Source organism: Lineus longissimus, chromosome 6 (assembly GCF_910592395.1).
Source record: "Lineus longissimus chromosome 6, tnLinLong1.2, whole genome shotgun sequence".
NCBI lineage: Eukaryota > Metazoa > Nemertea > Pilidiophora > Heteronemertea > Lineidae > Lineus > Lineus longissimus.
In genome coordinates this window covers 7,158,231-7,171,329 of record NC_088313.1, presented here as the reverse complement: position 1 = coordinate 7,171,329, position 13,099 = coordinate 7,158,231, and the positions used below count along the sequence as shown (strand labels likewise).

The window sequence follows — 13,099 nt, the reverse complement described above, 5'->3', positions numbered from 1 at the left end:
AGCATCGTCATTGAAGGGGGTAGTTGTAAAACAAGAAACACAGAAACGAAACAGAAACACAGAAACGCAGAAACGAAATGCAGAAACGAAAATCAAACGGGTTTTCATAAAAGTTGGAATCAAGCGGCACGCCGATACTTTCCTTGCCCAATCCGTTGTTATTGTCGTTTAAAAGTAAAATCTGAGGTTGGTGGGTTGCGGCCAGCCAGAATGCAATAGAGTTGTTGAGGGGATACATGGAGCAACTTGGGGGGGGGGGGGGGGGGGGGCGGCACGATATGGGTGAAGTCTTTTGAGGTGGTGGTGTAGTACTTTGGTAGGTTCGATTCGATTCCTACAGCATGTTATTTTAAATGAAGGTGCAGTGCAACATCTTGCCTTGTAGTGTTCAATTTACATGAAGTACCAGGATCATCCTACAAATCCCGTCTGATGCAGCACTAAATGCAAGGTACGGTTCCAGTACATGTGTGAATCATTTCGACGTTATGTGAGACGTGAGAGACCAATTTTGGCGACTAGAATAGAGTAAAGTGTGGGGGGGGGGGGGCGGGCGGGCACTAGACTTGGACTTGGAGTAACTCAATCTTGCCTGCCCAGCTGCTGCCTTTAAATAGTCCCTTTAAATATCTGTTTATGTTAATGAGGTTGCAGTAGGGAAGTTCAGCCTAGTGTCGTGCACAGGCCATGGAATGTACAAAAGAATAGCGAGTTCGAATAGAGAGTCATGTTCTATTGTACATAATAAATAAAGTGGGGCCGTTTCGACTTGGGGCCGTTTTTGGTCAGGGGCACGATCAAGGCCGGATGCTGCCAATCTGCGCACACGTTGATGAGGCTAAAAGGGGTATTGGGAAATGAGCATTCCTCCTTCCATTCCGACTGAATACCAGTTTTAGTTACACCCGCGTTCGCGGCCACAACCATGGCAACAAGATGGAGTCTGCAGACCAGAATTCGCCACAAGACTGGTTTCTGCGTTTCGTTTCTGTGTTTCTGTGTTTCTGTTTCGTTTCTGTGTTTCTTGTTTTACAACTACCCCATTGAAGGATTACTTCAAGGAACAGCTGGAAAAGCCCTTGTTGGTGCCGGTACTGTCAACCTAACTCGCAGCAATGGTAACATGAAGGTAACACGAACGTCGAATCACTGAGTTAAAACCTGTCGCACTCACAGTCCATGCGTTGGCAGGCTACCTTGTATAAAGCCAGTCCTATGTGCATTGTATGCGTGGAGCGTTCTATGATTGAATGAGTAATCACGAGGGGCGCGCATTCTTGTTGAAATCGGGGTTGAAGTCGGGTTACAAGCCCTTTAATAGGTCCACCTATGACAAATGGGCAAGACGCCAGAAGAAGCAGGAGGTTGAAAGACGTGTGGCTAGATGGCCTTGTTATATGAAGTAGTGCCATCAAAAACATATGTTGGACGGATTTCCATCTCAACAGTGCGGCTCCTTTTGGCAAAATCAACATGCTGGTATTGATTTAGTACAGTGAAACCTGTCTAGTTTCACCCTGTAAAAAGGAAACACCTCTCTAATTTCAACTATTTTCTTGGTCCCGGCATTTCTTAATAGCAATTCCATTAGCTAATGGAAACACCTCTCTATTGGACACTTTCAACCAAAAATCCTATCCCGCAGGCCATTTTGACCTGTATTATAATGGAAACTCTCACCAATATCCTGCTTAATTACATGCTTCATCTGGCCATATGCAGTACCTTCACACCATAATTGTTTGCTAGGTGAAGTAATTAGTGAAAAGCACTGTGATTAGCATCCATTGATGATGTTCGAAACAACTAATTTGATGCAATCATTGTCATTGAGACCCTTTGTAAAGCATGCTTGTGGCAATCAGTTCTTAATTACTGTTTAACAATGTCATTGTCATTGATGAACACACGTGACTTGTGTCAATCTTTTCAACCTGCATAATGGAAACACCCGTCTAATGTCAACTTTTTTTCGGGCACCGTGACTGTTTCCATTAGACAGGTTTCACTGTAATCAAATAATGCAGGCATGCTACGGCGTCACCTTTGAATTTTCAGTTGTGCCCCAGTAGGCCTATCACAGCCTCTCTGATCCCTTTTTCAGTATATCACTACGAAGACTTGATTTACGTTTAATCAGATTTTGAACTTTACTCTTGATTTGCACCCAATTCCGTGTTTGTAAGACCGGGAACTTATTCATAACCTTATCAACGTCAGCCTTTCTGGGAACTCTGTCATTTCTAATATTACATTGAAAATGAGTCTGGAGAATAGCAATTTCTCCGTTTGACCATTTAACCCATGTTTTCTTACCAGACTTTGAATCTTTAGCTTTGGTTACCTTAGGTGGCATATTTTCCGATTGTAAGCTGTCATTTCCGGAATCACTGCTGGAGTCACTGGTGGATTCCTCTCTGTAATCAGCATCGATGAAGGAATCATCTAAAACTTCAGTTTCACCTACATCGTATTTGACTTCTTTTGTACTCCGTTTTGGACGACGAGAGTGTTCGGAACTTTGCTGACCTTTCTTATTCTTTTCCACCAACTTGTTCTTTTCGCACCCCTTTAATGTCTTTCTTCCATTTGGCACAGTCGCACGGCTACACTTCGAAACCTTTCCATTGCCCTTTGAATCATTGAGACCTTCTGTCATGGATGGATCTTCGTTGATGCTTCCATCGTCTAAACTGCCATCAGGCAACACAACATCTGCAAGGAATTGTCAAATTTAAAGCGAACAACACACTATTCAATGCATGCAGGCACATGACACATTATTTACAGCTTCTTGCTGAGCATCCAAAAACATTACAGTTAATTCAGTAAATGACGATCATCATTGTTTGTTGGTTGCAGCGGATGCTCTGAGGGATTACATCTGTAATATCCTACAAAGTGTCTTTAGCATAAAACATGGGCCAGGTAGAGCTGTGACTTTGATATGACCATATCTAAGGGTGTCATGCATTATTAATGGGTTAAAAACGCAGTGCCCTATAGGATATTCTTCCCATTCGAACGAAATGGCTGAATTATCTTGTATAAACGTACCGTCTAGCTGAATCTCATTCAATGATTTTCCCTGGAAATTTCCCGCTGTACCGTTTTCAATGGCCAAAAGAACCTTGGATACCTTCGCCATTTCAATCGTCGATTCGTGCAAGCGATACGAATCCTTGTGAACCTCCACGGTATGGCCTAGATGGTTTCCCAGCCACTCCAACTCTCCAGGTTGTAATCCTAGTATCTGTAAGAAGATATCCAATTGTCAATTTCACCGAGTATACGAGTAGAAAATTTACTGGATCATCTACAACGGTCAATTTCACCCAGTAGACAATTGACTGTATCATTGGCAAACTATAATAACGGTAAAGTCGTCATAACGTAATGAAACGGGGAACATGACTTAATCATAATTCATATCCCCATGTTCTTTAGAAATCGTTTCTTTTTGCTTACCTGCGTGACAGTTGCGGTGTATTTTCTCAGCTTCGTTGTTGATATGAGATCAGGTCTTGAGCATTCTGCCAATTTCGCATGATTATTCAGTACCTGCAAGAGACAATGATAAGGTTTGTCTTCTTAATCCATAAACAATCACTAGTCCGCGCAAACATACTAGTACTTACTAAATCTAGAGTTGATGGAGGGAAAATTATGTGTAGGTAGGCCTAGATTAAGGAGTTACCTAGGATCCTAGAATATTCAAATGACACCCTTGTCACGTGTATCTACAGGGCTCTTTAGTTAGGTGCTATGTAATGCAACCCTGTAAGAATAATGAGTAGGTGTTGGTGACCAAACGTTGTTGCGAAATCGTTTTCAGTTGTTATGGTTATGTTATGACGACCGAAGTCAAAGTGTACTTTAAAAGGGACAAACTAAACAAAGTGTGTACTTTTCATATGGCAAATGTTTGTGGTACCTGAGGTTTTCCAGGTCAGTCCTTTCTACTGAGGGAGGGTGACGTTGATGGACACATAACATGATGTAAGATGACGTGACAAACACAACTTATCCCGACTCGAGGGACCAATCACGTCACTCGTATCATGGGGCGATATCACCATCACCACTGGTGACAAACAGGAGTTTTTCCCAAATGTACGACGTCATCATCGCGTACATTTGGGAAAAACTCCCTAACGAGACCTAAAACCCGTCTACTGCGCAAACCATGTGCGCATACCATGAACGTAGTTTTGCTTGGATGGAAACAATGACTTTTGAAAGTGATTGGATGGAAACAATCAGAGTTCGCGTTTTCATGGTTTGAAAAAACGTTGCTGGGATGCAAATAATCAACATTAGATGAGTACAATTAGATTGTATACAAATAATTTCGTGCATACTTTCATGATTTGAAACGATCAGTTTGTTAAAGTGATGGTTTGGAAATAATGATTTTGTGCGTGATTGTTTATCATCCAATGCAATGGACAATTTCCTGGTTTGAGAAACCATGACTTTTTTAATTTTGATTATTTAACAAACCATCATTTCGAGACAGTTTGATTATTTGAAACCACGGATATTCAGAAAATGTATTATTTGAAAACAATAAAGTTACGTTGTTTTATTGGATGAATATAATCAAAAGAGAGCAAATTCATTGTTTGAAACAATATCGATAGGAACAGTAAATGGTTTGAATACAATTGAATAAGCAAATTTATGGTTTGGAAATAATCTTGACTTGGTTCACTCATTTATTTCGATATAATTTGCTTATTTCAAATAATTACGTCAAATAATTTAATTCCCACATGGCGCCTCATACAAGGGGGATCCACAAGACCAAGCATTAGGTGGACCCTCTATTGATTCGAAAACCATTTGTTGGTTTTGAATATAATGAAAACTGCTTCTTACCTTCCAAGGTGATAGATACGACTTTGCTCCAGGAATCGCAAAGAAATATTCACTGTCAACACCGCATTCGGTTCGCTTTTCAACAAGAAGCTGCATCGCTCTTATCCAGTCCGGCTTGAGGAGTAACGGCACTTTTCTGTTACGCTTTCCGGGTAATTGGACCATGTCTAAGCTGTAAGAAAAGAGTACAACATGAATTACATATTATCTACGGTATCGGAGGAATAATGTTGCCATCGCAATTCGATAATCGCTCTACCAATAGTAGGGTAGATAATTTTTGCGATTGTGTTATTTAAAATTGCCATAGTAATTCGATAATGACCCAGTTGTAGGGTAAATAAATTAGACTGTGATTGGTTATGCTAATCATTTGTGCAGAAAAATAAGAGATTTTGTAGGTGAAATTTGGTGACAGCGTTTGGGACTTTTCCAGGACGATTTGATGTTTTTCTGCGTTCTCTTTAGGGAACAAAAAAGGTATCATTTTTGTCAAAACCGCGAAAAATTGAGCAAAGTCATAATGAACTTGCAAAAGAAAATGATCAGACGAATACTAGCGAGCGAGACAAACATTGTTAAAAAAACACAAACATCATGCGTGGAAACTCACGGTGCAAAACACCCCTCGGAAACATCAGCAAGTGTGCTTGGGTTGGTCACGTGGCCGATACAGCCTAGTTGCATGTCTATTCTTTTAGAGGGTCTATGTGCTTGTGACGAAAAACGCTTACCTGTCCATCAGCCTCAGTTCAAGTGCAGAGAGTGATAATAGGATGTCTTCGTTTCGATGTTCCTTCCACTTTGGCCTCTCAACAAAGCATGATAGGTGCATCCTTGCGACCTCACCGCCTCTCCGCTTGTTAAACAATGTCACGATTGAAAATACGACCTCCGCGAGTTTTCGCCATGAAGCTGGTGATGTGTTCTGCTGGAGATCTGTCTCAAGTTCAGGCAAAATCTTTTGAAGATGCCCACGCAGCTTAATTAAATCGGCAGTAATAGGAATCAGTTCAACGCTGTTGTATTTACGTTCCTTGAGACTCTGTAGTGCATGAGATGATACTAATTCAGTCCACTCGGCATTAAACAACTGGAGGAATACTTGAGCTTCGTCAACCATGGCATTGTCCATTCTCCTTAACCCAATACCGTGTTTCACCAGCGCACACTTCCTCAGCGTATGTCCGATGTGGAGACCAATGCTCGGACTGTCCAATAGATTTACACCAGTCATTGTTGTCTCCTTACTCACGCAACAAAGCTCCCTAGTTGCTTTCACTGCGACATCAAAATGTTTCCCACATAATATTTCAGATAGGGAGATGAAGTTGTCATTGTGTAATGTACGGAAGGCAATAAGGAATCTCCCTAGCTGACGCAGACGCTGAGATATGATGTTTCGCTTTTTGTGACCAAGTTTGTTCAGCAAGATCACCCCAAACTTCATTATGAGGGAATCTTTTTCAATTATCGATACCACAGTGTCATGTCGCATCTGATAGATAACCGCTTCCTTAAGCTGACACCATTCAGCCGCACTACCGTCATTTCCAATTGTTGCAGCATCCAGGAAAATACGACTTTGCACCTTTGATGACTGCACACGGTCTTGGTGAGTGTCGTTGTCATTGGCATCGTCATCATCTATGTCATCATCGGCAGCCGCGGCAGCTGAGCCCGGATTGAACTGGCATATCTTTGCATGCCTGCACACTTCATCCTGATGGAGGAATACCAAGCAGTGGACACATGGCAGATATTCATCAGCATTGCGCCTACCACTTGGACGCCTCGAGACTATGAGTTCACCTTCCCCTAAGTGCAGCACATTGATATTATGATTAAAATTTCCTTTCAAACGAATCCTTTCAATCTCTTTAGACGCTCTTTGCTTGTCATTTAATGCAAGGATGCGAATAACCTCCACCTCATCTCCATGACACTGTTCTAAATGCCTTCGTATCTTTGCCACCAACCGTCCACAGTAATAACATGCATGACGTCTATCGTAGTTTCTGGAACCATCTTCTTTTCTACGAAACCCAGGAACCGTCACTGCAAAGAGAATTATTCACTTTCGAGATTTTGAGAGGTAGTATGCAGCAGTCATTCTAATTTATCGTGGTTTCGATATTTCCAAACACCATTCCCTATGTCTTCCTGCATCTTTAAAATCAGTTGCTGAGATTCTGGTAAAGGAAGATCAGATAGTTCCAAAAACTTCCAAGAGCGTAAAGTTCAATTTCTGTAAGTGGACATTAATACGAACCTGATGGATACTTGGATTTTACATCGCCTGGTCCTGATACACACTCTTTTTTCTTCTCGGCATCCTCGTCAATTAAATTTTCTGAATCACTCCCTTCTGTTGATTGATGATCTGCTTCAACAGAATTTGATTCCTGCAGTTCGCTCCCATCTGTCGATTGGCGGTCAGGTTCCCCATCATCTGGCTCCTGCCATAGGCTTCCCTCTGTTGATTCCTCATCAATCGACACCTGCACTAGACTTCCTTCTGTTGATTGTCGATCAGCATCTCCATTTGTTGATTCCTGAGTATCGTCATCTCCATCTATCGACTCTTGCACTAGACTCCCATCTGTTGATTGTTGATCGTCATCTTCCTCCGTTTGCTCCTCTACTAGACTCCCATCTGTTGATTGTTGATCGTCATCTTCCTCCGTTAGCTCCTCCACTAGACTCCCATCTGTTGATTGTTGATCAGCATCTTCCTCTGTTGGCTCCTGCACTAGACTCCCATCTGTTGATTGATGATCGTCATCTTCCTCCGTTAGCTCCTCCACTAGACTCCCATCTGTTGATTGTTGATCGTCATCTTCCTCCGTTAGCTCCTCCACTAGACTCCCATCTGTTGATTGTTGATCAGCATCTTCCTCTGTTGGCTCCTCCACTAGACTCCCATCTGTTGATTGTTGATCAGCATCTTCCTCTGTTGGCTCCTGCACTAGACTCCCATCTGTTGATTGTTGATCGTCATCTTCCTCCGTTAGCTCCTCCACTAGACTCCCATCTGTTGACTGTTGATCGTCATCTTCCTCCGTTGGCTCCTCCACTAGACTCCCATCTGTTGATTGTTGATCAGCATCTTCCTCTGTTGGCTCCTGCACTAGACTCCCATCTGTTGATTGTCGATCGTCATCTCCGTTTGTTGATTCCTGCACGTGACTCCCATCTTTTGAGCCCTCTGTTGATTGTTGATCAGCATCTTCGTCATCTCCGTCTGTTGACTCCTGCATCAGAATCCCATCTTTTGACCCCTCTGTTGATTGTCGATCGTCATCTCCGTCTGTTGACTCCTGCACTAGACTCCCATCTTTTGACCCCTCTGTTGATTGTTGATCGTCATCTCCGTCTGTTGACTCCTGCACTAGACTCCCATCTGTTGACCCCTCTGTTGATTGTTGATCGTCATCTCCGTCTGTTGACTCCTGCACTAGACTCCCATCTGTTGACCCCTCTGTTGATTGTTGTTCGGCATCTCCGTCTGTTGACTCCTGCACTAGACTCCCATCTTTTGACCCATCTGTTGATTGTTGATCGTCATCTCCGTCTGTTGACTCCTGCACTAGACTCCCATCTGTTGACCCCTCTGTTGATTGTTGTTCGGCATCTCCGTCTGTTGACTCCTGCACTAGACTCCCATCTTTTGACCCATCTGTTGATTGTTGATCGTCATCTCCGTCTGTTGACTCCTGCACTAGACTCCCATCTTTTGACCCCTCTGTTGATTGTCGATCGTCATCTCCGTCTGTTGACTCCTGCACTAGACTCCCATCTTTTGACCCATCTGTTGATTGTTGTTCGGCATCTCCGTCTGTTGACTCGTGCACTAGACTCGCCTCAATTGATTGTCGATCAGAATCTTCCTTTGTTGGCTCCTGTACTAGACTCCCCACAGTTGATTTTTTATCAGCATCTTCCTCTGTTGGCTCCTGCACTAGACCCCCAGCCCCCTTTGTTGAGTGTCGATCTGCATTTTCATCTGTTAATTCCTGCAATATACGCCCCTCATTAGATTCGTGCTCGGTTTGCCCAATAATTGAATCATCTTCATCTTCAAATGACACTTGCAACTGGAAGGATCGCATGCAAACAAAATCTCCGTCGTCATGACAATCTCCCCCACTTGCAGTGGTGTGACCTTTTTTCTCAGTTCGTTCCTGGCCATCTGGCTGGCCTCTTCCCACAAATAATTGCAGATTTGTCATTCCTTCCTGACCATCAGGCTGACTCCTCTCCACCCATGACAGCAGATGCGTGTTTTCTTGAGTTGGTTGCCTTGTACCCTCGTCAGCGCTCTTCTCTTCTTTCAAGACAATACTTGGAACGTTTTTGCTATCACCCCTACACAGCGTATGCTTGTGTGCTATGAATCTATCTAAGTCGTTAAAGGTTCTCTTGCATCCCCCGCACGTGTAAGTATCTGAAATGGTAATGTTTTTATGTTAGGATCATGCTGACTAAGTGACGTGTGGAAAGATGCTTGTCTTTTCCATGGACCAATCGTAGTGTAGTCCCTATTTCAGATGTAGGCTAGTGTTGCTTGAGACCTGGGGATACAATATGTTACCCCGTGAACATAAAATATATCTAGCTGGTAACAACTGAAAACATACCTTTCTCCGTGGTTTCCTCCAAGATACATGCCATCAGTCGGCTACTCTCGTCCTGAAATAAATTAACATACTTAATTGGGAAAGGTTAAGGTGAACCCGTGGAAAGTAGACATGCAGGAGATGGATTTGAGTTTTACACATTTCAGTCCCGCCTGCGTACTCCGTGTAAAAAGAAACATCATTCCCTTTACAAGAATGCACACTAAGCAACTAGTCTAAAATAACATAAATGTTCATCTGCAATTAGCTGTACAACTTACTGACCATCATGTATTGTGTTTTGGTGCAGAAAAGGGCTAAGGAATAGTCTAAAGAACTTAGTATCGGTTTTTGAGCGCCCCGTCAAGAAAGGGGTTAATTTACCGTAAATGTGAACATTTACGAACTAGAAAAACTTATATTCAGAAAGGGCACCCCTCAATTATCCTACACACCAATTTTCAGGTGGTCCCTGAGTGTGTTGGCCTAAACAATTTCTAGCAGCTTTTTCAGATTCGTCCTATGGCCTAAACGGTTAAATCCTATAAAGAGCATTCTTGTAAAGGGAATAGAGTGTGGATCTGGCCAAGGGATTATTTGTCACAAATAACCTATTCCGTTTGTGCGCGAAGGTCTCTATCTCGCACAGCTCGTTGCTTGTAATCTAAACAGTTACCTGATTGCAAAAGGCCTTGTTAGCTGTTGTATCGATGGTAAATTCATTACTTCCGCATTGTCCTTTGGCAGGGGTAGAGGTGATGATCGGACAATCGATGGTACAGTCTTCACTTCCGCATTGTCTTTTGGCATGGGTAGAGGTGACAATTGGATATATAACCTGAAGAAGTGAACAAGGTTTCGGTTTTACACAATCAAGGTTCATTCATGCAAGAATATCCAGAAATGGAGGCATTAAGATGTTTTCCGAGAACGAGAACGACGTACTGTAGAAATCACTCTGTCTCGACACTTCCAAGTTTTGAACCTGGTTGCTTGAGGTGTGATTGGCATCAGTTTCGAGCAACTGGGTGGATGTTATTTGATGGGTATACCTTCTTGTATTCACAAGGTTTGTATTCTGCAAAATAAAATCTACCCAGATCTTATAATAGGGGTCTGCTAGGCCTTTGAGTACTCAGTAACCCAGGGTGAGGATTTGGAAGTGCGAGACAAAGTGGATTTTACAGTACGAGGTCGATTAGCACCGGTTCCAGACAATCTAGGAAGGAAGCGATTTGACGTTTCACCATATTGATAAGCCCTCGCGCTGTAGGTGTACCGGTACTTATATTAATGTGGAATGCGACTTCATAATTTGGTTATGAGCCATTTTGATTTTGGTGCTCGTAGCTGAATTCGTTTTCGTTCTCAGATCAACCTCTCTAATTCCATCTGGTCACCAAAATAAGGGATGATATTGTATGGCTATTACACGCGTTTTGTTTTGATATTGAGAAAGAGAGATCGAACTGCACGATTTTGTGCCCATTGTAATTCAGGAGAGATTGGAGATGAATAGGCCTACCACATGTTTATAAAATGGAATGCTCCTGAAGTCAATATATTAAGGAAGAGTGCTATGTATGTCTAAAATAGTGGAGCCAGTTAGTAGTTTTAATGTCATCCGATTGTAACATTTGTCACATTATTGATACATATTTCGAGAAAGGGTTAAGGTTTGTGGATTCTAAATAGCGTTGATGTGTTCAGCAGAGTAGAAGTGAAGATTACTTTGTTACCTACTACGACCTAGTAAATGCAAAATACTTTTTTGGGCACTTTATGATTCAAAGGGGAACGCATGCTCTTTTGACCCCTCAATTTGTAGAATTGCGGTGGGGCAGAGCAAAGTAACATACTTACATCAGTCTCTAAAGAAGAACCGTCAGAGCTCCTACACAAATCCACAACAACTGGCTGCATTACAGCATAAACTGAAAAAAAACACACCACAATTTTGAGAGACATGAAATTTCCCGCAATCAGTAATTTTGTTCGCCCTCTCGTTTTTATCTATCTTTGACTAGCGGATATCAGAAACAACTTATCGAGAGCTAAATTAGCTACAGGAAAGAATATCTTGCATGTCACCATGCAGTAGCCTGTCTTTCTCCCCGTGCGTTTCTCATCAAAGGCATTATCATCGAAAGATCCTGGACCTGTTTGGGTCGACATATGATTTGCTCCCTGCCCCCCCCTCCTGCTGGCGTTTTTTTGTGAATTAGGTAGAAGTGACCTCACCTTTCTCGGCAGTTTCTTCGAAATGATAAGTCATTTGTTGCCTGCTGTCCATCTCCTTCATTTGTTGCTGGCTGCCCACATCCTAAAAAAAGTGAATCGCTGATTCTGTAATGTCTTTCATGTTTGAACCATCAGAGCAATAAGCATGATAAGATGATTCTCAAGAAATACTTTCATTACGAGACTTTGGCACTATGACGAGATGTCTCTAGTGCCAACTCTCCCTCCCCCACCCAGGCCCTCCACCCTCTCAATTCTCTCGCCTTGTCTTTCCCTTTCCGAATATTTAGGCGCGTCTTGCTTTTTTACGGTTGCACCTCGGGGGTTGCACTAAACGATTACCATGAGGAGCTGCTTGTCATAAGGGTCATTTATCCCCCCCCCTCCGCCCACATCGAGAAGGCTGGGAAGGTTTAATTCGCCTGGGGCCGTTGGAGAGCGAGAGACAATGTCGGGAAAGGGGAAAAAATATGAGGCATGGGAATTGGCCCGGAGAGGTTGGAGTGGTAGGGGAGGATAGGAAGAGGAGGAGATAGAATATGAGGAAAGGGGAGAGGGCTTTTTTCTGGTAAAGAGTTTGAATGGAACAACCATGACATCTCCCGATCAGTTGGTGAACTTTCCTTGTCAACTTACATCAATAGTAGAACCATCAGTGACGCTTCCTAGTAGATTCACAACCCTTGGCTGCATAAGAGCATCAACTGCAACGATCAAAATGAAGTGTTAGGACTCGGTCAGACTCGAGAAAGTAAAAAAAAACAGACTATACATGTAGTAATCATATTCTGTGTAACGCAGCTGGATTTTCTTGGTGAAGGGGACAAGCACGCAAAGAACTGAAAAAAACAACATCATAATCGGAGTCGATTGCTGGCTGATGAATCAGGTGTCTTATCACCTTACGTCAATGAACAGGAGACCCGGTCAATCAACATGAAGGAGGCCCATGCATCCAGACGGCTCGAAACAAGGCAGGTGTTTATTCTGTGGCTGGTAAGATACTGTGGTTCTGGTTGATTAAATAGTGTGTTGCTTCTCAAGTTGTGGCTTACTGTATCCATCAGAGCCCTCGATCATTGATTGATGTGAAAGGAACATGTACTGAAAATCCCAACGTGTGAACGCGAGCAGGTTTTCTCAAGCCCGGGAAAGACCGGGGTCGGACACGACTCTCACAAACCCACCATTTCGGGATAGGTGGAATCACCACAGACAAATTTAATACCCACATTGTTTTTCTGTCTTATCAGTTCGTTTAGACTGATGGGTATTACGAGACTCGTTGATTCTCCCCTTTTTGCTTTCAACATCCTGTTCGGCATCTGCAATATAGTGAGAAAGTGTGTTTTATAAAA

General features: G+C 42.8%; 1 protein-coding gene across 1 annotated transcript in view; it reads right to left on the bottom strand.

Annotated features, from left to right (window-relative positions):
- Positions 1 to 552: 552 nt before the first annotated feature.
- LOC135489535 (uncharacterized) overlaps positions 553 to 13,099 on the bottom strand; it is a 91,255-nt gene continuing 78,708 nt past the window's right edge. Inside the window, exons 23-34 of the mRNA XM_064774928.1 lie at positions 12,974 to 13,066; positions 12,378 to 12,445; positions 11,742 to 11,823; positions 11,364 to 11,434; positions 10,177 to 10,338; positions 9,522 to 9,573; positions 7,154 to 9,328; positions 5,616 to 6,939; positions 4,882 to 5,053; positions 3,469 to 3,561; positions 3,058 to 3,253; positions 553 to 2,715 (exon numbers count right to left, since the gene is read on the bottom strand). Coding sequence (XP_064630998.1) covers positions 2,078 to 2,715; positions 3,058 to 3,253; positions 3,469 to 3,561; positions 4,882 to 5,053; positions 5,616 to 6,939; positions 7,154 to 9,328; positions 9,522 to 9,573; positions 10,177 to 10,338; positions 11,364 to 11,434; positions 11,742 to 11,823; positions 12,378 to 12,445; positions 12,974 to 13,066 — 5,126 coding nt within the window. The 3' untranslated portion in view covers positions 553 to 2,077. The remainder of the gene's footprint in view (positions 2,716 to 3,057; positions 3,254 to 3,468; positions 3,562 to 4,881; positions 5,054 to 5,615; positions 6,940 to 7,153; positions 9,329 to 9,521; positions 9,574 to 10,176; positions 10,339 to 11,363; positions 11,435 to 11,741; positions 11,824 to 12,377; positions 12,446 to 12,973; positions 13,067 to 13,099) is intronic.